Source organism: Mobula hypostoma, chromosome 9 (assembly GCF_963921235.1).
Source record: "Mobula hypostoma chromosome 9, sMobHyp1.1, whole genome shotgun sequence".
NCBI lineage: Eukaryota > Metazoa > Chordata > Chondrichthyes > Myliobatiformes > Myliobatidae > Mobula > Mobula hypostoma.
The window spans coordinates 11,918,345-11,945,601 of record NC_086105.1 but is presented as its reverse complement, the minus strand read 5'-3'; the positions used below and the strand labels follow the sequence as shown (position 1 = coordinate 11,945,601).

Here is a 27,257-nt window from a genome sequence, read left to right as displayed (position 1 = left end):
CAGGACCATGGTGCTACATGAACAATGCAAAAACTACACTGAACTACATAAAAAAACAACACAAAACTACACTAGACTACAGACCTACGCAGGACTGCATAAAGTACACAAAACGGTGCAGGCATTACAATAAATAATAAACAAGACAATAGGCACAGTAGAGGGCAGTGTGTAATCTTCTCAGCTGACCTCACTATCCACTGCAGGGTCTTGCGATCCGAGATGGTGCAATTTCCGAACCAGGCAGTGATGCAGCTGCTCAGGATGCTCTCAGTACAACCTTTGTAGAATGTGGTGAGGATGGGGGGTGTGAGATGGACTTTTCTCAGCCTTCGCGGAAAGTAGAGACGCTGCTGGGCTTTCTTTGCTATGGAGCTGGTGTTGAGGGACCAGGTGAGATTCTTCACCAGGTCAACACCAAGAAATTTGGTGCTCTTAACGATTTCTACAGAGGAGTTGTCAATGTTCAGCAGAGAGTGGTCGTTCTGTGTCCTCCTAAAGTCCATAACCATCTCGGTCCATGGAGTCGTCTGTTGAACGGTTCGGACGGTATGCGAACTGCAGGGGATCCAGTGAGCGGGGGCAGCAGGGTCTTGATGTGCCTCATGAGGATCCTCTCGAAACACTTTATGATGATGGATGTGAGTGTGACGGAACGGTAGTCGTTGAGGCAGGACACTGAAGACTTCTTCGGCACGGGGACAGTGGTGGCAGCCTTGAAGCACGTAGGAACAACGGCGCTGCTCAGGGAGATGTTGAAGATGTCAGTAAGAATCTCAGCTAGCCTGTCTGCACATCCTCTAAGCACTCTGCCAGGAATATTGTCTGGTCCAGCAGCCTTCCGTGCTAGGACCGTCATAGCTATTGGATCGCATGTTGTCTCTCCTGGGAAATCACCATCCTTGTTTTATTTTTAAAGAGCTCTTCATACAGCAAATGTCTGATTATGTTTGCATAGCCCTCGCTAATACACCTGTGAAAGACTACAGGGAGCTTGGTAAAATGGCTGATAGTCTACGCTCAGCCAGGCAGCAGTGCATAATTCCTCTTTCTTTCCCCACCTCACTAAGCCCAGTCTGCAGGGCCTCCAACACAGGCACGACTGTGGCTGCGAAATCAACACAGCGGGTCTGTATTTTTGCCATGCTCGCTTTGGTACAAATGCTAGGAAGTGCTGACTGCCTTGTGGCTTCGTCTGTGCAGCTATATCGGGACATCAGAATTCTGTGAACACTGTGGGTTCCAGCTGCCAGGGTCGTCTACTGTTCATTATGGACATCCTTTCAGGGCGACACTTCTTTCATTTTCATTTTTAAATCTTTTTATTAATTATTATTGAAAATCAACAACAAAAAATACATTAAAATAATCAAGTCAATATATCAATATATATAATAAGAGTCAAACTATTAACCAAGCTAAACATTACATCAATAATAATAATAAAAAAGATGTTAAAGGTTTTTTTTGGAAAAAAGAAAGAAGGAAAAAAGACCACCTGCTAACTAAAACAAAAAAACCCTGCTAACAAAAAAAACAAAAAAAAAACCATTTGGAGCACAAACCTGGAGCTATACACCATACAAGCTTCCATTAAAAAAAAGACATCATTCCACCAACCAAATCCATTTACCCAAGAATCAGAAGGAGACCATCTTAATTAACTCAAATCAAATGATAGTAGCGGGCAACAGAGCCCCACATTTTCTCAAAGTCAAATCGAGAATCAAAAGTTTGACTTCTGATTTTTTCCAAACTAAGACATAGCATCACCTGAGGGAACCATTGTATCAAAGTGGGAGCAGAAGCATCTTTCCATTTTAATAAAATAGCCCTTCTAGCCAATAATGTAACAAATGCAATTACATGTTGGTCTGATATAGAAATACCATGAATATATTGAGGAATTATTCCAAACAAAACTGTCAATTTATTAGGTTGTAAATTAATTTTTAAAGCTTTAGAAATTGTAGAAAAAATCGATTTCCAAAACTATTTCAATACAGAACCCGACCAAAACATATGTGTCAATGTAACTATCTCAGTTTTACATAGAAACATAGAAAATAGGTGCAGGAGTAGGCCATTCAGCCCTTCGAGCCTGCACCGCCATACAGTATGATCATGGCTGATCATCCAACTCAGAACCCTGTATCTGCCTTCTCTCCATACCCCCGATCCCTTTAGCCACAAGGGCCATATCTAACTCCCTCTTAAATATAGCCAATGAACTGGCCTCAACTGTTTCCTGTGGCAGAGAATTCCACAGATTCACCACTCTCTGTGACATCTATCACACTGACTATTAACATTAGGAAATATTTTAGACAGTCTGTCCTTTGTGAAGTAATAACGATGTACACTTTTAAATTGAATTAGAGAATGACTGGCGCAAATCAAAGAAGAGTTAACCAACTTCAAAAATTGCAACCAATCCTCTGTTATCAAGGTCATGTTAAGTTCTCTTTCCCAATCTTGCTTAATCTTAAGTAAAGGATAATTATCCTGTTGTAATAGTAAATTATAAATTTTCCTAATAAAACCTTTCACTAAAGGGTTCATTTTTAAAATAATGTCTAACAGGTCAGAATCTTGTATATATGGAAAATTACTTAAATATTCTTGTAAAAAATGTCTGACCTGAAGATATTGCAAAAAGTGTGAGTGTGAAAGAGAGTATTTAGTTACTAATGTCTCAAAGGACATCAATCGGTTTTCTTGAAACAGATCCATAAAGAAATAAATTCCTTTATTCCTCCAAAGAGAAAAGGTAGGATCACTAAGTGAAGGTTTAAATAAATAGTTTTGATAAATTAAACTAAGAAGGTTAAATCTTTTTAAGATTAAAGAACTTACGAAACTGGTACCAGATTCGTAATGACTGCTTAATCATAGGATTTATATTTAAAATAGAAATTTTGGCTAGTTGTACAGGTAAAGAAGCTCCTAATAACGAACTTAAGTAAAATTGTTTCACAGCTTTCAATTCCAGATCAACCCATAGTGGTTGTTAATTTTTATTGGTCCAATATAACCAAGAACACGCATAACGTGTATGAACCGCCCAATAATACGTTCTTAAATTAGACAAAGCAAGACATCCATCCTTTTTTAAATTTTGTAAATGACATTTTCCAATTCTTGGCCTTTTATTTTTCCAAACAAAAGTTGAAATAATGGAGTCAACCTGATCAAAAAACTTCTTAGTTTAAAAGAAAGGAATATTTTGAAATACATATAAAAATTTTGATAAGATCATCATTTTAACTGCATGAATTCGACCAACTAACGAAAGGGTAAGAGGATTCCATCTAGAAAATAATTGCTTCATAAAATCCAGTAAGGGAACTAAATTAGCTCTGTAAAGGTCTCCGCGGGCATGAGCTAGTGGACCAGTTGTGGAAATGTGGTGCTTGACCCCATCAACTACAGTTACAACACATGGGGTCAAGCACCACATTTCCACAACTGGTCCACTAGCTCATGCCCGCGGGCATAGACTCGACCCAGAAAAGCTGGCAACCACAAGGCTGAGTTTGTCAACATGGAAAGGATCGGCATTGTATGCAGGTCGAATAGCTCCTGGACTTCACCCCTCCATATGATCCCTAAGCCAGATGATGGTTACTCCCCGTGTGATGATTATTGACGTCTTAATGAGGTTACCATCCCCGATCGTTACCCAGTCCCACATATCCAAGACTTTTTTGCACATCTAGTGGGAAAGTTAATTTTTTTCTAAAGTTCCTTAGTTAGGGGCTGCCATCAAGTGCCAGTATGCTCGGAGGACATTCCCAAAATGGCTGTGATAACCCCATTTGGCCTCTTTGAGTTTCTGTGCATGCCGTTTGGGCTGAAAAGTACAGCATGGACTTTCCAACTCTGTATTAAAAGACTTAGATTTTTTTTTTGTTTACCTGGATACCATAATTGTCACCGGTGCATCCAAATCCGAGCATGCACACTGCACACTTTTCAAGTGCTTAAGCCGACATGGTTTGATTATTAATCCTGCTAAATGCCAGTTTGGGTTGTCAACCATTGAATTTCTCGGTCATCGCATCTCCACAGAAGGTGCAAAACCTTATGGATTTCTCACTACTAAAAAATTACAAGCGTTTTTAGGTACGGTGAATTTTTGTCACCGTTTTGTCCACCTGAAAGGAACTAATGCGAGTTTGGCCGCGAGGTTCTCGGCCTCTACCTGGCTGTCCGCCATTTTTCTTTTCTTCTAGGGGGTCGTATTTTCAGTGTTCGTCAACCACAAGAAGCTCGTATATGCGATAGTCAAAATATCAGACCCTTGGTCTGCATGGCAGCAACACCACCAGACATACATATCAGAGTTCGCAACTGAGATACAACACATCAAGGGGAAAAATACTTTTGTGGTTGACTGCCACTCATGGCCAGCTGTTGAGGCCGTACACATAGGGGTTGACTAGGCCGGCATGGCAGCCGACCAAGCTGCTGATCCAGAGGTCCAAACTTACCGAACAGAAGTCACCGACCTGTGGTTGGCTGGCATTAAGTTCAGGGAAGCTGGGGTTTCTCTCCTGTGTGATGTCTCAACTGGTCGCTCTCACCGTAAACTGGAGGTGTACTTTTTTTAACTCTATTCATGGCCTTTTGCATCCAGGCTAGAAAGCCTCACAGACTGGTTGCACCAAAGTTTGCGTGGCATGGCCTTAGAAAGGACGTGCATGATTGGAGAGGAGCATGTTGAGTGCCAGTGGGCAAAAATTAATGGTCATATTCAGGCACCATTGGCATCTTTTGAGATCCCTAAGCCACAGTTGGTCCATGTCAACGTGGACCTTATTGGTTCTCTTACCCCCTCCTGTGGTTTCAGGCACCTCCTTACCATGGTGGACCACACCACAAGGTGGCCAGATGTCGCCCCATCTCACATCGATGAGGGCCGCAGACGTGGCTCGGGTGTTCATCAGCACCTGCGTCGCTCGATTTGGCACCCTATCTGATATTTCCTCTGACTGGTCCCCAATTCACATCAGATCTATGGGCTGCAAGGGTCCAGAACCTTGGCAGTAGGCTATATCACATACCTGGAGTCCAATGGCCTTTGTGAGGATTTCACTGCTTCTTAAAGGCTGCTCTGAGGGCTTCCCTGACGGATGAGTGTCGGCATGATCATCTACCGTGGGGCCTGCTGGGTCTCAGAACAGCTCTGAAAGAGGACCTGCAGTCATCCACAGCTGAGTTGGTATATAGGCAGCTGTTACGAGTGCCAAGTGATTTTATCCCCAACACCTCAACCACCTGGTCGGCCTCTCAACAGCATTCCGCCCTCCTCAGTAAATTCAATTCCTTTGCACTTATTCCTACCTCCCATACAGCGTTCCTGTTGACTTTATTCTGCCTCGTTTGTTTTTGTCCGCCATGATGCACACCAACGTCCTGTTCCTCATTTTGGAATAGAGAGAAAAGATTTCTGTCATAGATAAGAGGGGGTAAACCTGAATGCATTTCGGTAGCTCGCCTTAAGCCGGGCCGCCAAGATTTGGAGGATTCTGCTACCATGCCCTGGTGTCACAATGTGACCATGGGTGTGTCAGCACACTTCTGGATGAGGCAGAGGCACTTGCTGTTCCTCCACCCATAGAACATAGGACCCGAACCGGGTAGCTCATCTGAGCTCCAGGCAGGCTCACAATAGCGGTTTAAGTAAATTCTGGGGGCACCTGTGTAGGCTAATGTAATGGATGGAACCATGCATAATTCACTACCACTGACATTAGTTGGGGTTCACTTTAAGAGGCTGGTCTGACAAGATGATGTAATTACATGAAGTTCTTTTACCAGGCTTTATGTTCTGTGTTTGGAGGACAGTAAAGGAGTTGTTATAGATTTCCTTACACCTAAAATGCCTCTGCCATTTTAAGACCATAAGACAATAGGATATAGGAGCAGATTAGGCCATTTGGCCTATCAAGTACGCTCTGCCATCTCAGTCCCAATCTCCAGCCTTCTCCCCATATCTCTTCATGCCGGGACCAATTAAGAATCTATCAACTTCTGCCTTAAATGTACATAAAGCCTCCACAGCTGTCTGTGGCAAATAATTCCACAGATTCACCACTCTGGCTAAAGAAATTCCTCCTAATCTCCGTTCTAAAAGGATGCATCACTATTCTGAGACTGTCTCCTCTGGTCTTAGACTCTCCCACCATAGGAAACTTCCTCATCACATCCACTGGTTTCAATATAGTCACTCCTCATTCCTTTGAATTCTAGCAAATACAGGCCCAGGGCCATTAAATATTCTTCATATGAGAAGCCATTCAATCCGGGAATCATTTTCAGGAACCTCCTTTGAACCCTCTCCAGTTTCAACACATACTTTCTAAGATAAGGGGCCCAAACTACTCACAATACTCCAAGTGAGGCCTCACCAGTTCTTTATAAAGTCTCAACATTATATCCTTGCTTTTCTATTCAAGTCCTCCTGAAATGAAGCTAACATTGCATTGCCTTCCTCATCACAGACTCAATCTGCAAATTAAGCTTTAGAGAACCCTGCACAAGCACTCCCAAGTCCCTTTGCACCTCAGTTTTTCTGTATATTCTTTCTATTTAGAAAATAGTCAATGCTTTCATTTCTTCTACCAAAGTACATGACCAAACACTTCCCGACACTGTACTCCATCTGCTATTTCTTTGCCAATGATCCTAATCTGTGTAAATCCTTCTGCAGCCTCTCTACTTCCTCAGAACTACCTGCCCTCTACCTTTCTTCATATCATCTGCAAAAGTCGCAACAAAGCCATCAATTCCATCATCCAAATCATTGACATATAACGTAAAAAGGATCTGTCCCAACACAGACCCCTGTGGAATACCACTAGTCACCGGCAGCCAGCTTGAAAAGGCTCCCTTTATTCCTGCCCTGCCTCTTGCCAATCAGTCACTGCTTTATCCATGCTTGAATTTTTTCTGTAATACCATAGGCTCATAGTTTGTTAAGCAGTCTCATGTATGGCATCTAGTCAAAGGCCTTCTGAAAATCCAAGTACACAACATCGGCCAATTTTCCTTTGTCTATCCTGCTTGTTATTTCTTTAAAGGATTCCAACAGATTTGTCAGGCAGGATTTCCCTTGAAGAAACCATGCTGACCACAGCCTATTTTATTTATGAAAGCCTACAATATTGCTGTAGTGGTAAACTATACAATCTATGAAGGGAAGCATTAATCAAGATCCTTTGTGTTGAATTTTAAACTGTCGTCTCAAGTGCAAAGCTTTGAGAGAACACTTCTGTGAAACTAAATGTACCAGGAGCTTGTAACAATATTAGTTTTTTGTCTCACGTTTATAAAAGGACAGATGATTGGGGACCGATGACGTGAAATTATCACAGAGGCAGAACACATGCTTTATTTATTGCCTCGCCCAAAGAACCTTTTACCTATTAGTTTTGTTTTTATCCTCTACAGCTTAAAAAAACTTTTTTTTTTAAATTTGGGATTAATTTCTTTTGTGACAAGTGTGAATACTTCGGCACTTTATACTCAACATTTATTTATTAATTCCTATTATCTTGTCTTCATGAACTGATAATCTGTTACACCTAAGCCTGCAATATCTTTCCAGTATATTAGTTTCTTTGATGGATTTCTTGTATTTCCAGTATTTTCTTAATTGTAAAAAAAAATGTTCCATTGAGAAGTTGGTAGGAACATGAGACAACGTAATTGAAGACTTATAAATGAAAGTGTTAATTAATGATGTGAATCTAAGCATTCAATGATAAGTTAATAGAAATTAAATTACTCTGTCATACTGGAAACTTGGCCTCAAAATAATTGGCTATAGGATGGACTAGCTTGAAGTTTAAAGTAAAACTGTGAACGAAAACACACGAAGTAGACAGACACAGATTTGTTTTATTTTCTTCAGATAATGAAGATGTTATAACTTCCAAATGCAAAGAAGTGGAGGAGTGCTGCCATCTGACACTGCAGCAATGGGAAGCTGAAGAAAAAAGACTACAGAAAACCAAGCTGGCAGAGCTAATGGACCAGAGAGAAAAAGAGAAGAAGCAGGTGGAGGAGGAAGAGGAGCGAGCTAAGAGTAGGCAGAAACAATTTGAAGAAAAACTAGAGAAACTAACAGTAGAGAGGCAGGTAAGTATTATCAGAACCACACACATAGCAGCTGAGGCAGTGTCTGCTGAGGATAAATCAATAGTGTTGTTTGCAGTGAAGAGGCCAGTTGAAGACTGCAAAGATGCTTTTGATCATTTAGTAAGATGGACAGAGCAATGACAGATAGAATCTATCCTGATTAATGTGAGGCAAGGCACTTTGGGGAGATTAATAACAATAGAATATAAACAGAGACTGGTAGGGTTTAGCGAGTATTGATGAAAAAAGTCAAGTTTATTGTCATTTAACTATATTCATGTGTATAACATATTTAACTATACAATATAAATAGAAATGAGACAAGGTTTCTCCGAACCAGGGTGTAGAGCACATTCAGTACACATAACACACATAACACGTGATAACTTATGAAGGTAAGGAACCTTAGTGTACAAGTTCAAGGTTCCCAGAAGTTGGCAACACAGGCAGATTCAGTGATGAAGTTGTTATTTGGGGTTTTGTTTTCATGAGGTACATTTCCTTGAGGACGTCTGTTTTCAGTTCCCAAGTTCCTGCCTAATAGCATTATAATATCCCCTCACCCAGTCAAGTACTTGTCAAGTCAAGCAGACCCAGTCTGCTCCTATCAATGTTCAAAGCAATGCTAAAGATCAAGGATTGTGGTTGCTGTCTCTGAAATGCTTGCACACTGAGAGATCTGTTAGCTGACCAGGTTCATGGCCTCTCCTCTAGTTGCCCTGTCCACACATTGTGTCAGGAGTCCTTCATGAACACACCTTACAAATTCTGCCTTATCTAAACCTTTTGCACTAAGGAGGTTCCAATGAATATTAGGGAAGTTGAAGTCACCCATGACAACAACCCTGTAATTTGTGCACTTTTCCAAAATCTGCCTACTAATCTGCTCTCAGTGCCCTTTTTGGTATTGGGCATCCTATAGAATACTTCCAGTAGAATGATTGCTCTTTTCCTGTTTCTGACTTCTATCCGCACTGACTTAGTAGATGATCCTTCCAGAATATTCTCTCTTTCTGCAACTGTCATAATAGCCATGCTTAGCACTGACTCTTCCTCATCTCTTTTACGTCCTTGTTCCTGTCCCTTTTGAAATAAACTCCAGAACATCCAGTAACCGTTCCTGTGCTTGTGACATCCAAATCTCTGTAATGCCATCACGTCGTAGTTCCACGTAGTGATCCAAGTGAATCACCCTTTTTCGTGATACTTCCCGCATTAAACACATTTCAAGTCTTTCAACTGACTGCATTTATACCCTATCTGCTGCCTATTCCTCCTCATTGACTCTATATACATTGCATCTACCTTTACCCGAACTGCTCTATCACTGTATCCCATCCCTCTGCCAATTTAATTTAAGCCCTCCTTAACAGCTCCAACAAACCTGCCTGCGAGGATGTTAGTCCCTCGCAAGTTCAGATGTAATCTGGCCCTTTTGTGCAGATCATAACTTCCCCAAAAGAGATCGCAATGATCCACAAATCTGCCCCCTGCACCAGTTCTTCAGCCACACATTCAATTGCCGTATCATCCTACTCTTGCTGTCCCTGCACATTACACAGGCAGCATTGCAGAGATTTTGTCCTTGAGGTCCTGCTTTTTAGTTTCCTTCGGAATTCCCTAAGTTTGCTCTTCAGGACCTTGAAGCAACACACATCAAAGTTGCTGGTGAACGCAGCAGGCCAGGCAGCATCTCTAGGAAGAGGTACAGTCGACGTTTCGGGCCGAGACCCTGATCCCAGCTCTCATCCATGCCGGGTCTCTACCACCGCGAAGCCTCTTCAGGACCTTGTTCCCTTTCCTAGCTATGTTGTTGTTACCAAGATGTACCATGACATAGCTAAATTACAATCGCATCAGCCATAATTTTATAAATGTCTTTGTTTTGCTGCTAATTCCTGTGTTCACATCTGTATATATAGGTAAAAAGACAGGTTTTTGCATAACACAGTGTTCTGAGAAGGGGTGCGATTGATGGAGATGGAAGTTCATATCAGGGAAATTTAGAGGGATAAGTCCATCCAGAATGCTGAAAAGGGAAGATGTTGAGGAAAAGATGTGATGGTGTTTGAATCTCACCGAAGGTACTAAAATTATGGAAAGTGATCTATTGAAATAGTACCTGATGAAATATAACCCCACTGACCCTCATAGCTATTTGGAATAAACCCACTGATTCCCACAGCTTTCTTGGCTATACCTCTTCCCACCCTTTCACTTGCGAAAATGCCAACTCCTTCTCTCAGTTACGTATCCACCACATCTGCTCTCAGGATGAGGCTTTTCATTCCAGAAATACTGAAGTGTCCTCCTCCTTCAAAGAAAGAGGCTTCCCTTCCTCCACCATCAATGCTGCCCTCACCCGCATCTCTTCCATTTTGCACGCATCTGCCCTCACACCATCCTCCTGCCGTCACACCAGGGATAGGGTTCCTCTTGTCCTCACCTACCACCCCACTAGCCTCTGCGTCCAGCACATCATTCTCCATAATTTTTACCATTTCCAGCAGGAACTCACCACCAAACACATCTTTTCTTCCCACCACTTTCTGCTTTCTGCAGGGATCACTTCCTATGTAACTCCTTTATCCATGTCCCTCCCCATCACTGACCTCCCTTCTGGTACTTATCCTTAGAAGCAGAACAAGTGCCACACCTGCCCCTACACCACCTCGCTCACTACTATTCAGGGCCCCAAATGTCCTTCCAGGTGAGGTGACACTTTACCTGTGAGTCTACTATATTTGGTGCTTCTGTATATCGGTGAGATGCAACGTAGATTGGGATACCGCTGCACCGAGCACTGTTGCTCTGTCTGCCAGATAAAGCAGGATCTCCCAGTGGCCACCCATTTCTATTCTACTTCCTATTAACATTCTGACTTGTCAGTCCATGGCTTCCTCTACTGCTGTGGTGAGGCCATACTAAAGTTCCTCCAGCATTTTGTGTTGTGTTATTGAAATAGAAGGTGAGGAATAGGTAGAAAAAAGATTAGAATAGAAGACTGAGAAATAGAGGCCCATGATAAATTCATGGCTAAAGGAAAGAGGTAAAGTCGTGCCTAAGAGAAAAAAATGAAGCATATCAAAATCTCTGTGGTGGAACATCTTGCCATCAGAAAAGATATGTTAGAGAAACTGGGAGAATGGAATGGAGAAATAGAATTAATCTTTCAGTCCAATACTCCTCATTTTGCAGTGAGGGAAAATTCTCCAAAAGAAAGAGTAGGCCACAGGCCAAAGCCCCATACTGAGGGGTGGCCTTTGATGGGTGTTTAATATTTTGGAAATATTTTAAGTGACCCTTATTGGGATTGCTATTTTCAGTCCTTGATATTGTTGCAAGAAGTGAAGTAAATGAGATAAGCACCGTTTTCTGTGATGTAACAAATTTTTGTGTATTAACAAATTTCACGACACATGCAGGTAATAATAAATCTGATTCTGATGTAATCCGAGGATGTAAAATCATTTACCTCTTTGGTATTTTCAGCTGACTGTGGTTGCAAGTATCTTTTCTTTAACACTGTAAGAGTATTATTACTTAATCATAGTATGCAATCTATTATCTACCTAATACGTAGTACATTACAATTTTGTGTATTTTACATAGGAACAGCGGGCTAAACTGGAAAAGAAAATCAAACTGAACCAGGAGACTTTGGCAAAAGAGTTAAAACGTCATGAGGTGAGGAATGTTTGAATCTTTGTAAGTAAGAAGGGAGCAAATATGGTTCATTTAGTACTTTCTATCATGATCCCAATTTAAATGCAGTGAAGTATCTCATCCAGTACTGGATTAAAATGTAAGGAATAGGAGCTGGAGTAGATGACGTGATCCCTTGAGTCTTTTTTTGCCTTTCAGCCATTATTTGTCTTTGACCTCAACTTCACATTTTTGTTTCATTTACCCCATTGTTTCAATTGGGTCAAGTTGTATTTTTACAAACGTGAATATTTGTTTGATGTTTTGAATTCCTAGGCACTCATACAATCACTGCAAATGAAACTGGATGAAGAGCGAAGAATCTTTGAAGAGCAGCAGGACAAAGAGAGGAAACGAGTGGAAGAGCTGCGTTACAGAGCAGCAACTAGTATTCAGGCAAGATTTCGGACATTTTTAACACTTAAAAAGTATTCTCCAATACTGAAGGAGAAACGGGATGAAAGGAAGAGAAGAAAAGACCTCCAGCTCAAGATGGCTCAAGAAAGGAAAGACTTTGAAGAGAAAATTAAAAAAAAACTAGAAGAACAGAGCCGAGTTGAACAGGAGGAAAGAAAAAAGCAGGAAGAGGCTGTACGGCTGCAAAGGGAGGAGCAGAAACAAAGACGGATTGAGTACGAAAAGAAAAAGGAGCAGGAGCGACAGAGGTTAGAAAAGGAGAAACAAATGAGAGTGAAAAATCTACAAGAAGAGGAGAAACAAAAAGAACTACAAAAAAAGAAAAGGGAAGAAGAACAAAAGGAAGCAGAAGAAAAGTTGCTAAAAGAAAAAAAGAACGAGTGCATTGAACAAACAGAGGAAAAAACTGAGAAGAAAGTTGTGCTGCAGCTACTCGAAGAAGTTACTGCTAATTCCAGCATGAAGGAGAATGAAACCTTCAAAGACAATGATAATGTGTATGTTCGTATGAATGAAAATATGTGTTTGCCTTCTAATGCACAGGACAACTCTCCCATAAATCCCAGTAAAATTGAAGGTCAGTGTACAGCTGAAAGAGCTTCAGATGCAAAAATGGAAAAGAAACTACCAGCTGAAGAGATAGTGGAAAGTGAAACAGTGAATACTCTTACCATTGAATCCAATATCATAGTACCCCAAAATAACATACTGCAAGAAGTTATTCCTTATGCAGTTGGAGACACATTCCCTGGTAAACTATCTGGTGATAGTCAATCAGTATTAAATAATAATGAAGATAAGATACAAAATGAAGCTCAGATTGCTGCTGATGAACTAATTGAAAACATGGATGTTAGTTTACAGAACACTTTCACCAGAGGGCTTGCTCTTCCTGATCACCTTGAGCAAAAGAGATTACATTGGATGAAAACATGCATTCCTTGGTCCAAAATTTTCAATGAAAACAAGAAAAAGAAAGTGAAGCAACAAGTGAAACTTCGGAATAATCCTGTTAGCAGACTGCCTGTGCTGAGTCCTGAAACAATATTGCACTCGGGTGTTTGGACCTCACTTCAACAAGTATGTGCTTATTCTATTGTTGGTTGACTTTGAAAATGCTGAGTTATTATAAATATTTTATACATGCGATTTGCCAGTCTCATTTTGCCACATGCTACTTGGTTGACAAGTGCTTTCAAGTTGAACTTTTGGTGAAATTAACTTCTGGTTTTACCTTACTTTTAATATTAACATATTGCTGTATAACACATTAAGGTGGATTGTGTTCATCTGCAGCTGCATTCGCACGTGATGAGGAACTGCTGTGTGCTTGTTCTTCCAGAAACGTGGTTCCAGGACAACACCCCCATGCACCATCAATATACAGTCCCTGCCACTCAGAGACTTGGCTATATTGTTGTTTGTGTGACTGTATGTTTTTCTGCTATAATAACTATATGTACTATGTGTGACTGTTGGTGCTGTGTTTTAGATTATGAAGACACGTGGTCCCGTTTTATTGTCATTTAGTAATGCATGCGTTAAGAAATGATACATTATTTCCTCTGGTGTGATATCACAAAAACAGGACAAACCAAGACTGAAAAAACTGACAAAACCACATAATTATACATATAGTTACAACAGTGCACAATACCATAACTTGATGAAGAAAGGCCGTGAGCACAGTAAAAAGTACAAGGTTTCTCAAATGTCCCACATCTCACGCAGACGGGAGAGGGAAGAAAAACTCTCCCTGCCATGCCGACCACAATCCGACTCTGAGTCATCCGAAAACTTGGAGCTCTGGATCAGCTCTCCGACACCGAGTACCAAGCACCATCTCTGTCGGAGCGATTCGAACTCTTTCTCGGTCGCCAAGAGCAGGCAAGGCCGGGGATTTTGAGGCCTACCCTCCGAAAGATTCCCGACCATGCAGTAACGACAGCAGCGGACGGGCGTTTCAGATGTTCCTCTGTGATTTCACGTCCATTCTCCATCAAATCAGAATTGCCCACGGCCCACAGCCTGTATTTAACAGATACGACATCATTTTTCACGGGAGAGCTGCGCACGCGCGGCGCGCTGCTATCTTCTCCTCCCGCCTTGCACCTTGTTTTGCACTTTGTCCGTGGAGGAACGCTGTTTCATTTGGCTGTATTCATACTTATGGTTGAATGACAAGTATGCTTGAACATATTCAGCCTCTGCACTGAGTGAAAAATTAAGGTAGTAAATTCATGTTGACTCACTGTCAGAGCAGAGAATGAAGGGATCAGGTGCAGGTAGAAGAGACTTAGTCTAATTTGCTCTCATGGTCTGTACAGACATTGTGGGTTGAGGGCCTGTTTGTGTTGCACTGTTCCATGTTCTGACAGACTATCTATCGGTAAGAATGATCACATCTAATCCTGAATTATCACATTCCGCTATAATATTACATCTATATGTGGATTTCCTACAGTCATTTCCAAGAAATAATAATCTGAAGAGTAAAAACAAAATCTGTTGACTCTCAAGTATCCTTATGCCTATTGTACTGAATTTGTGTGGGCACGTGGCCAAGTGGTTAAGGTGTTTGACTAGCGATCTGAAGGTCGTGAGTTCGAGCCCAAGCCGAGGTAGCGTGTTGTGTCCTTGAGCAAGGCACTTAACCACACGTTGCTCTGCAATGACACTGGTGCCAAGCTGTATGGGTCCTAATGCCCTTGGACAACATCAGCGTCGTGGAGAGGGGAGACTTGCAGCATGGGCAACTGCCAGTCTTCCATACAACCTTGACCAGGCCTGCGCCCTGGAGAGTGAAGACTTTCCAGGCGCAGATCCATGGTCTCGCAAGACTAACGGATGCCTTACTTTATTGTACTGAATGCATGGCTGAAAGTGGCAAACTCCCCAGTTGTTATCTTAATGTTTGCTCTGGTGCTCTTCAGCTAAATCCTGATATTTCCTCAGGCTCAGGCCACTCTCAGTACTATCCCAAATATCAGTCAGACAACTGTCTTAATACAGCTCTCAGCAGAGAGTGGCTAAGCCATCTACCACTGAGCCACAGATACAAAAGCCTTAAGTCCAACACCATCGGGTTCAGGAATAGTTATCACCCTGCAACCATCGGACTTCTGAACTGGCGTGGATAACTTCAATCACTACTGCTCTGAATTGATTCTCTGACCTGCAGACTTACTTTAAAGCAGGGGTTCCCAACTTTCTTATACCATGGACCCTTAACTTTAACCGAGGGGTCCATAGCCCCAAGTTGGGAACCTCTGCTTTAAAGAAATCTCTACTCCTGTCTTCAGTAATTTTTTTTGCTTGCACAGTTTGTCCTCTTTTGCACATTGGTTGCTTATCGGTCTTCGTTATGCCCCTTTTTTTTTGTAAATTCTATTGTATTTCTTTTTTCCCATAAATATCTTCAAGGAAATGAATCTCAATGTAATATATAATGACAAATGCATACTTAAGTAATGAATTTACTTTGAACCTTTGAGGAGAAAATTGTAAGAGGTCTCCGAGGATGAAAGTGCAATCTATGAATGCCTGTGCTTTAAGAAGCCGGCAGTGGCAGCAATTGTCTGTGATCTGTCTGTTTGCTTTTGTAAGCTGATGGAGAAACAGCTGAAGTTTTGACTAATGGAATAGAGACAATCACTGGTGTTCCTAATGCATCAGTGGCCAGAGAGGGGCTGATTTTGACTTCCACTATGAGAAGAGTGTAGGCATGTATGTGAGTGTTTGAAGTTTTATGAGGTTAGGCAGTGAGGCCTAACTTGTAGAAATGAAGTTTGCTCACTCACATACTTGTGATTGAACCATAGGTCCCCATGAGTATCTTTCACAAGTCAACAGTTTCTGATGCTGAGATACATCCCAGGATGCGCTGGGACACACACATCATCAGTGATGTAACCTGGGGTCATCGGGTGCTTTGCCTCTTTTAACATCAGACACTCTCACCCAGCTGATCCAGCCAGGACTGATCAGGCCGGATCAATCCCAGCAACATTGGTCCATGCGTCATACCTCTTGATCCATACCCATGTGGAGGCTCGCTCAGCATCCTCTGCAATGGTCCTGATGGCCCCCGTAATGCCAAGGAGAGAGTAGATTCTGTACAGTGAGCAGTCAGCAGAACCTCTACAACTCACCCCTACAGGCTCACATCGTGCTCTCCACCCCTGTCTCTGGCACTGCTCTACCAGCTCCTGGTATTTGGCTTTCTTGCATTCAGACGACTTCTCAATCTGTTTTTTGCAAGGAACTGCCAGTTCTACCATGACCACCTGTTTTGAGCTTTCTGATAGAGTGACCATGTCAGGCCTCGGATGATGATTCAAGGTTATTGATTTATGTTAAAGCAAGTGCTCTTGAGAACATAGAACAGTACAGCAGGCACTTTGGTCTACAGTGTTGTGCTGAACTAATTAATAATCAAATATCCAGCTAAACTAATCCCTCCTTTCATATCTATAACCCTCTATTTGCTGCGCATTTATGTGCTGTTTATTGAACACCTCTCAAGTACCTTCACCACCGCCTCTGGCAGCACGTCCCAAGCCCTTACCAATTCTTAAAAGCAACCTCCCCTGATCATTTCCTATGAAATTATTCTGTCTCATCTTACATGCAATGCCTTTGGTATTAGACAGTTCAACACCAGGAGAAAGATACCAGCTGTCTAACTGACCTATGTCTCTCATAATTTTATTAGCCTCTATCAGATCTCCCGTCAGCCTCTGCAGCTCTAGAGAAAACAATCAAATTGTCCAACCACTCCTTATAGCACATACCTGGACATAACACCCACTTGGTCAGCCCTAACTATTATGTCAGAATGCTGTTCATTGACTTTAGTTCGGCATTCAATACTGTGATCCCCTCCAAGCTGATCACCAAACTTCGCCAGCTTGGTATCAGCGTATCCCTCTGCAATTGGACCTTGGACTTTCTGACGAACAGACCCCAATCAGTTAAGTTAGGCAACCTCTCCTCCTCCACTCTCACCCTGAACACCGGTGTGCCTCAAGGCTGTGTGCTGAGCCCTCTTCTGTTCTCCCTTTTCACCTATGACTGTGTTCCTGTACATGGTTCTAACTCCATAATCAAGTTTGCAGACGACACCATGGTGGTTGGCCTAATCAGAGAGGATGACGAGACAGCCTACAGGGACGAGATCCAGCACCTGGCCGCGTGGTGTGCCGACAACAATCTGGCCCTTAACACCCAGAAGACCAAGGAGATCATTGTGGACTTCAGGCATGTCAGGAGCCACACTCACGTCCCCATCTACATCAACGGAGTTGTAGTGGAGCATGTATCAAGCTTCAAATTCCTTGGTGTCCACATTTCCGAGGATCTCACCAGGTCCCTGAACTCCTCCATCCTGATCAAAAAGGCGCAACAGCGCCTTTATTTCCTGTGGAACATCAAGAAAGCTCACCTCTGTCCCAGGATACTGATGGACTTTTACCGCTGTACCATTGAGAGCATACTCACCAACAGCATCTCAGTGTGGTATGGCAATTGTCCCGTATCGGACCACAAAGCACTCCAGCGTGTGGTGAAAACTGCCCAGCGGATTATCGGCACCCAATTGCCCGCCATTAAGAACATCTACCATAAACACTGCCTGGGCAGGGCGAAAAGCATTATCAGGGATGCATCTCACCCTAACCATGGACTCTTTACTCTCCTCCCATTCGGTAGGTGCTACAGGAGCCTCCGCTCCCGCACCATCGGGCACAGGAAGAGCTTCTTCCCTGAGGCTGTGACCCTGCTGAACCTCATGTCACAGCGCTAAGCAGTATTGCATCCGTATTGTACTGTCTCAGTACTTTTATATTTGTATGCTGTAGCACTTTTTTTATTCGCAGTTATTTTGTAAATAATACTATTCTTTGCATTTCTGGTCAGATGCTAACTGCATTTCATTGGCTTTGTATCTGTACTCGGCACAATGACACTAAAGTTGAATCTATCTATCTATCTATGCCTTTTAATCCAGGTTGCATCGTTTTAAACCTTGGCTGTACCCTCAACATACTTCTTGTAATGGGGTGCCTAGGGTTGAATGCATAATCCAGATATGGCCTGTCTGAAATCTTATAAGGTTGCAGCATAACTTCTCAACTTTTGAACAGTTCCTCGAGTAATAAAGGCAGACATGCCATATACCTTCTTTACCACCCTGTCAACCTGTGCAGCCACTGTCAGGGAGCGGTGGATTTGGATTCCTCTGCACATCAACACTGTTAAGTGATGCATACTGTGTCTGTTTCCAGAAATGAAGAACTGATATATTAATAAATATATCCTCCTAAAACTCGCTACTATCAGCAAATTATGGTTCATTAGAATCACAACAATTAAATGCTGTATAATATCCCATAACTCATCAAAGTGGAGGACGTGATGGAAAGATGCATTCACATCCTTATAATGTAATGTATTATTAGACCAGTATATATTGATATTTCTTAACTGAAACCTTAATAATAAAATAGTCCTTTTGTCATGAATTTGACTTGTTGGGTTTTAAAAAGCCTCAGATTATGTATGAATATATGAATTTCTTTAATCTAAAAGTTGTTTGAAAATAATCGATAGTTCAATTTTTAAACATATGCTGTTCAAATGTAATATTGAAGAAATTGAAATGTTTATCACTTGTAGTTTATTCAGTAAATTTTTGCTCTGCAGAATATTTCATAGTGAAATCCTATAGCTTTTTTTGTTCATTATTTTCTTTAAAAATAATAAAGCTTTAACAAGTTCACGATAATTCTGCCATTATATCATTGCCATTTGAAAAGTTGTATTTGTGAAATAGGTTTATTCTTCAGCTTTTGAAAGTGTTTATACAGCTAGCTGACAAAAAACTTGAGAAGTAGGATTTCATTTTTAATTTTGGATGTAACTAGTATGAATAAACAAACAAGTAATTAAGCCATTTGAAAACTTTGGGAACGATCTAAGAGCACGTTTGATACCAGATAGTTTTCTATATAATGAAACATTTTTCTCTAATGTAGGTTACAACTGTTACTCTTCAAGACTTGCCTGGTTGTAGTCTGAACACCCTTTCACAGTGTCCGAGACTGAAGTCACTAATACTCCTAAACTGTCAACTAGACACATTAGAGGGTGTCAATAATTGCAAAGGTTTAAAGTATATAGATGTACAGGTAATAAAAAATTGCTTTTGAATAACTATTGATTTATTCTAACTGTAATTGTATTCTTCTTGCATCATTGTTCCCACTCATTTATCAAAATCTCAATTAAGTACACTTATAAAAATTGACAAAATATGAGATGTCTGTTATCACTCTTTTGGTTGTTAGATTAAACATCACATTAAAATTGCTTCAATAATTATTAATCAAGCAATATTTACAAAAAAGAGGCAACTATTTACAAACCCCATTTCCAGAAAAGTTGGGATATTTTCCAAAATGCAATAAAAACAAAAATCTGTGATATGTTAATTCACGTGAACCTTTATTTAACTGACAAAATTACAAAGAAAAGATTTTCAATAGTTTTACTGACCAACTTAATTGTATTTTGTAAATATACACAAATTTAGAATTTGATGGCTGCAACACATTCAACTGAAGTTGGGACAGAGTTCAAATAAGATTGGAAAGTGCACAGAATATTCAAGTAACACCGGTTTGGAAGACTCCACATTAAGCAGGCTAATTGGTAGCAGGTGAGGTATCATGACTGGGTATAAAAGTAGCGTCCATCAAAGGCTCAGTCTTTGCAAGCAAGGATGGGTCGTGTCTCACCCCTTTGTGCCAAAATTCGTGAGAGAATTGTTAGTCAGTTCAAAAGGAACATTTCTCAACGCAAGATGCAGAGAATTTAGGTCTTTCAACATATACAGTACATAATATTGTGAAAAGATTCAGAGAATTCAGAGACATCTCAGTGCATAAAGGGCAGGGTCGGAAACCACTGTTGAATGCGCGTGATCTTTGAGCCCTCAGGCGGCACTGCCTAAGAAACTGTCATGCTACTGTGACAATTATAGCCACCTGGGCTCAGGAGTACTTCGGAAAACCATTGTCACTCAACACAGTCTGTCGCTGCATCCAGAAATGCAACTTGAAACTGTATTACGCAAGGAGGAAGCCGTACATCAACTCTATGCAGAGACGCCGGCAAGTTCTCTGGGCCCAAGCTCATCTCAGATGGACCGAAAGACTGTGGAACTGTGTGCTGTGCTCAGATGAGTCCACATTTCAGCTAGTTTTTGGAAAAAACGGGCGTCGAGTTCTCCGTGCCAGAGATGAAAATGACCATCCAGATTGTTATTAGTGAAAGGTGCAAAAGCCAGCATCTGTGATGGTATGGGGGTGCATCAGTGCCCACGACATGGGTGAGTTGCATGTATGTGAAGGTACCATTGACTCTGAGGCGTGTATTAGGATACTAGAGAGACATATGTTGCCATCAAGGCGACATCTCTTCCCGGGACGTCCATGCTTATTTCAGCAGGACAATGCCAGGCCACATTCTGCACGGGCTACAACAGCGTGGCTTTGTAGACACAGAGTGCGTGTGCTTGACTGGCCTGCTGCCAGTCCAGATCTATCTCCTATTGAAAATGTATGGCGCATCGTGAAGAGGAGAATCAGACAACGGAGGCCACGAACTGTTGAGCAGCTGAAGTCTTATATCAAGCAAGAATGGACAAAATTTCCAATTGCAGATCTACTACAATTAGTATCCTCAGTTCCAAAACGATTAAAAAGTGTTATTAAAAGGAAAGGTGATGTAACACAATGGTAAACATGCCTCTGTCCCAACTTTTGTAGAGTGTGTTGCAGCCATCAAATTCTAAATTTGTGTATGTTTATAAATACGATTAAGTTGGTCAGTAAAACTATTGAAAATCTTTTCTTTGTACTTTTGTCAGTTAAATAAAGGTTCATGTGAATTAACATATCACAGATTTTTTGTTTTTATTGCATTTTGGAAAATATCCCAACTTTTCTGGAAATGGGGTTTGTATAAAGTCATAGAAAAGTGCTGTCCTTTCAGCCCATCTAGTCCGTGCTGGACCATTTAAACTGTCCACTCCCATCATCCTACACTGGGACTACAACCCTCCATACCCCTACCATTCATGTACCTATCCAAACTTCTCTTAAACGTTGAAATTGAGCTCACATGCACCACTTGAGCTGGCAGCTCGTTCCACATTCTCACGAACCTTTGAGTGAAGTCCATTATCCTCATGTTCCCCTTTAAACTTTTCATCTTTCACCCTTAATCCATGACATCTGGTTGTAGTCCCACCCAACTTCAGTGGAAAAAGCCTGCCTGCATTTACCCCATCTATACCCCTCATAATATTGTATACTTCTATCAAATCTTCTCTATGATATTTTTGGATTATTTCTTTTAATCTGCTTTCATAACCAAAGATGATACTGGGTATTTACAAGAATTTTAGACCATTGTTTTCTCATCCTTCGTTAATTAGCTTGTAATTTACCTTGGGATATTCCTGTTTAAAACAAAAGCATTCTTCTAGTTTATCTATCTTGGTTTTAAAGAGGCAGTGATTTTAATTGTTGCATCATTTTGGCAGTGGCTGATTTTTTCTCAAGTCTACCTCCTGAATTGTAGAGAAAGGACTGTGCAGATATAAACCACCTCCTCCTTGTTTGACCACCTGTAACATGTTACGTGACATCTCCAATAACAACAATGTGTTGTAAGAAGCACGTTATTTCAATCAAGTTTATTCAAAATCAAATCATGCACTATGGGAAGTAGAGACAATGTTTTTGCTGCTAGTTTTAAATACACTGATTTGTAAGAATAATTATAAAGCAAACATCACTTAAATGGCAATCATATCACGGAAAATGGTTAGGTACTACTAGTCTCTAAGGTACTCAAGTGTTTAAATTTAATTGTAGTGCAATCCCCTTCCTAAAGGCAGATGGTTAAACAAAAGTCTGCTGACTTATTTAAGGCTCAAATGAATAGTACATCCAAATTTCGGAATGCCTTCTGATTTGCTGAGGAGCAAAAAGACCATATTCTCACCAAAATTCCTGTGAATTAATACTACATTGATACTTATCTACCCCTCTAAAGCAATAACAGTAAATTACTCATAAAATATGCAATTATTATGACAAACATAAATGTACAATTTTAAATCATATCCAAATTCTTTTTTTGTCTACATAGAAAAATAACATCAAGAATATCCATGGCCTTGAGTTGGAGGATCTCTGCGTTCTTCTGCTCAGTAATAATCAGATCACCTCTCTGCATGGTCTGGAGAAATGCAGCAGCCTACGTATCCTTGAATTATCGCACAATAACATCACTCGGATAGGTGGGCAAGTGATAGCTGCAAACTTTTGGGTTTACTTGTAAAGTGTTTTTCACTTGATTAAATTGTTTTACCAGTGTACCTTCTGGATTAGTTACTCTGCTTGTCTTTCCAGTATGTTAATCTTGGTGAGCTAGGCTACCAACATTGCATCTCAAGAAGTAGGGACAGGTTGTTAATGGAGCTTGTTGAGGATTTTATCCAGTCACATATGTGTTCCCTTTGCTTTGATCTTCTGAATACCTGCTGGCCATCATCTCCACCAGAGGCTGTGGTGCAATGTTAGATTTTTTAGATTATGAGGACACGCAGTCCTCTTTTATTGTCATTTAGTAATGCATGCATTAAGAAATGATACAATGTTCCTCCAGAATGATATCACAGAAACACAAGATAAACGAAGACTAAAAAAACTGACAAAAACTACATAGTTATAACATATAGTTACAACAGTACAAAGCAATACCGTAATTTGATAAAGAACAGAGCATGGGCACGGTAAAAATAAAAGTCTCAAAGTCTCTTGAAAGTCCCATCATCTCATGCAGACGGTAGAAGGGAGAAACTCTCCCTGCCGTGAGCTTCTAGTGCCGCAAACTTGCCGATACAACACCCTGGAAGCACCTGACCACAGCTGACTCTTGAGTCCGTCCAAAAACTTCGAGCCTCCGACCATCCCTCTGACACCGAGCACCATCTCTGCCAAGCGCTTCGACCCCGGCCCCGGCAATAGGCAAAGCGGAGGATTTGGTGCCTTCCCCTCCAGAGATTCTCGATTGCAGAGTAACAGCGGCAGCGAAGCAGGCATTTCAGAAGTTTCTTCAGATGTTCCTTCGTGCTTCTCACATCTGTTTCCATCAAATCAGGATTGTGCACGGCCCCTACTTAACAAATATGATATCATTTCGGAGCGGTCACATGGCGCTGCATCACGCCGCTATCTTCTCCTCCCCTCTCAATGTTAGCAATCATTTCAAGAGGACCAGAATATAAAAGCAAGGATGTAATGTTGAGGCTTTATAAAGCACTTGTTAGGCCTCACATGGAATATTGTGAACAATTTTGGGTCCCTTACCCTAGAAAGGATGTGCTGAAACTGGAGAGGGTTCAAAAGAAGTTCACGAAAATGATTCCAAGATTGAACGGTTTCTCATATGAACAGTGTTTGATGGCTTTGAGCCCGAATTCAGTAGAATTCAGAAGAATGAAGGGTGACCTCATTGAAGCCTATCTAATGGTGAAAGGTCTTGATAGGGTGGATGTGGAGAGGATGTTTTCTATGATGAGAGAGTCTAAGATCAGATGATACAGAATGGAAGGGTGTCCCTTTAGAACGGAGGTGAGGAGGAATTTCTTTAGCCAGAGAGTGGCAAATCTGTACAGTTCTTTGCCACAAGCAGCTGTGGAGGCCAAGTCATTGGGTATATTTAAGGTAGTGGTTGATAGATTCTTAATGGTCAGTGCATGAATGGATGCTGGGAAAAGGCAGGATGTTGGGGCTGAGAGGAAAAATAGATCAGCCATGATGAAATGGCAGGATAGATTTGATGGCCCAAATGGCCTAATTCTGCTCCTGTATCTTATGGTCTTATAAGAAGTTATTTGGAGAGATGGAGGTGTCCAGGTGTAGTGTTCGATCAACGTCCTAGCTCACCTGCCCCACATGATGTAATGTGGTGGTGCAGTCGCTGACGATCCAGGCAGCATTAACAGTGAATTGGTGCATCTGAATTGCTGAATGCTAGAAGACCTGTCTAGGTCCTATGAGATGCAAGTAAATTTATAGCCACCGTTTGACCTGCCCTCTCTCCTGGGATCTACCTGATCTGTGCTCATTACCCAACCTTCTCTTCCATGCCCCTAACCTGGTTTAATTCCTTAGTGCCCTGGATTATGACCTACAGTCAGACCCGGCATTGCATGAGGCCCTAATATCCCAGGTGACCTAACCTGAACATCAGAGGACAGGGCATAAAGTAATAAGTAAACACAAAAAAGTCTGCGGATGCTGGAAATCCAGAGCAACACACAGAAAATGCTGGAGGAACTCAGCAGGAAAGACAGCATCTACGAAAATAAATAAACAGTTGCTGTATCAGGCTGAGACCCTTCTTCAGGACTGGAAAGGAAGGGGGAAGATACCAGATTTAAAAAGGTGACAAGCTCGAAGGTGATAGGTGAAGCCGGGTAGGTGGGACATGTAAATGACTGGAGAAGAACGAATCTGATAGGAATGGAGAGTGGACTATGGGAGAAAGGGAAGAAGGAAGGGCACTGGGGGATGTGACGAGCAAGTGAGGAGAAGAAGTAAAAGGCCAGAGTGGGAAATAGAAGAAGAGAGAAGAGGGAGTGGGGAAAAAAACTCAAAGGAGAATTCGATATTCATGCCATCAGTTTGGAGGCTACTTAGACAGAAAATGAGCTTCTTCACCCTGAGAGTGACCTCGTGGCAGAAAACGAGGCCATGGACTAGCGTGTCAGAAGGTGAGTGGGGATAAGAATTAAAATGGCCACTGGGAAATTCTGGTTTCGGTTGATGGAGCAGAGGTGCTAATTTATATTGTCTGTAAAACGTATTCACCATCTTTGGAAGTTTTCATATTATTGTTTTCCAGTATTGAATCACTGTGATTTAATTTGGCTTTTTGACAATGATCAACAGAAAAAGACTCTTGCGTATCAAAGTGAAAACAGATCTCTACAAAGTAATTTAAATTAATTACAAATATAAAACACAAAATAATTGATTGCTTAACTATTCACTCACCTTTAAAATTACACACCAAATTATCACTGGTGCAGCCAATTGGTTTTGGAAGTTACATAATTAGTTAAATGGCAATCTTTTTGGAGACTTGTGTGCAGTCAAGGTGTTTCAATTGATTGTAGTAAAAATAAACCTGTATCTGGAAGGTCCAACTGCTGGTATTCCAGCAAAAAACTACACAATGAAGAGAGAACACTCCAAGCATCTCTGAGAAAGGTTATTGAAAAACACGTCAGAAAATGGATGCAAGAAAGTTTCCGAGTCACTGAATATCCCTTGGAGTACACTTTAGTTAATCATCAAGAAATGGAAAGAATATGGCCCAGCTGTGAATCTACCTAGAGCTGGCCATCCTCAAGAAAACTGAGTGACCATGAAAGAAGTGGACTAGTGAGGGAGGCCACCAAGAGACCAATGACAACTCTAGAGGAGTTACAAGCTTCAGTGGCTGAGATGGGAGAGACTCTGCATACAACAACTGTTGCCTGGGTGCTTCAACAGTCGCAGCTTTATGGGAGAATGGCAAAGAGAAAGCCTCTGTTGCAAAACAAAACTCACACAAAACCTGAGCTAGAGTTTGCCAGAAGACACGTGGAAGATTCTGAAGTCAGCTGGAAGAAGGTTCTAAGATTCTATGGTCTGATGAAACCAAAATTGAGCTTTTTGGCCATCAGGCTAAATGCTATGTTTGGCATAAGCCAAACACAGCTCATCATCAAAAACACGCCATCACTACTGTGAAGCGTGGTGATAGCTGTATCATGCTGTGGGGATATTTCTCTGCAGCAGGTTGTGGAAGGCTTGCGAAGGTAGTGGGTAAAATAAATGCAGGAAAATACAGGGAAATACTGGAAGAAAGCCTGATGCAGTTTGCAAGAGAATTGCAACTTGGGAGAAGATTTCTTTACCAGCAAGACAATCACCCGAAGCATAAAACCAAAGCTACACAGGAATGGCTTAAAAACAACAAAGTTAATGGCCTGGAATGGCCAAGTCGGAGTCCAGACTTCAATGCAATTGAGAATTTGTGGCTGGACTTGAAAAGGGCTGTTCACTCATGATCCCCATGCAATCTGACAGAGCTTGAGCGGTTTTGTAAAGAAGAATGGGGAAAAATTGCAATGTCCAGATGTGCAAAGCTGATAGAGACCTATCCACACAGACTCAAGGCTATAATTGCTGCCAAAGGTGCATCTACTAAATACTGACTTGAAGGGGGTGAATACTTATGCAATCAATTATTTTGCATTTTATATTTGTAATTAATTTAGATCACTTTGTAGATATCTGTTTTCACTTTGACATGAAAGAGTCTTTTTCTGTTGATTGCGTCAAAAAAAGCCAAATTAAATCCACTGTGATTTAAAACAATAAAACATGAAAACTTTCCAGGGGGTTGAATACTATTTATAGGCACTGTAAGTTTGGCCTCCCCAATGTAGAGGAAGCTGCATCGGGAGCAGTGGATATAGTAGACGACCCCAACAGATTCGTAGGTGAAGTGTCACATCACTTGGAAAGACTGTTTGGGGCCCTGAATGGAGGTGACGGAGGAGGTGAGTGGGCAGGTGTATCTTTTCTTTTGCATGCAGAGATATGTGCCAGGAGGGAGATTAGTGGGGAAGGATAAATAGACAATAGAGTCACAGTGACAGCGATCCCTGTAGAAAGTGAAGAGTGGGGTATAGGCGAGGGTTGGGGAATGTAAAGACGTATTTGCTGGTAGAATCCTGTTGAAGATAGCGGAAGTTAAGTAGAATGATATGTTGGATGTGGAGGCTGATTGGGTGGTAGGCATAGATCCCTCTAAGCTGTGCGCGCGCACACACGTTTTTCAACCAGCACACAAAGGAAATT

The 27,257-nt window shown here is 41.4% G+C and overlaps 1 protein-coding gene across 1 annotated transcript in view; it reads left to right on the top strand.

The window, feature by feature from the left end:
• The window catches only part of lrriq1 (leucine-rich repeats and IQ motif containing 1), a 179,901-nt gene that overhangs the window by 22,603 nt on the left and 130,041 nt on the right, over positions 1-27,257 (top strand). The window contains exons 7-11 of the mRNA XM_063059516.1: positions 7,919-8,145; positions 11,758-11,832; positions 12,127-13,347; positions 19,302-19,454; positions 22,486-22,636. Of these exons, the coding sequence (XP_062915586.1) occupies positions 7,919-8,145; positions 11,758-11,832; positions 12,127-13,347; positions 19,302-19,454; positions 22,486-22,636 (1,827 nt within the window). The remainder of the gene's footprint in view (positions 1-7,918; positions 8,146-11,757; positions 11,833-12,126; positions 13,348-19,301; positions 19,455-22,485; positions 22,637-27,257) is intronic.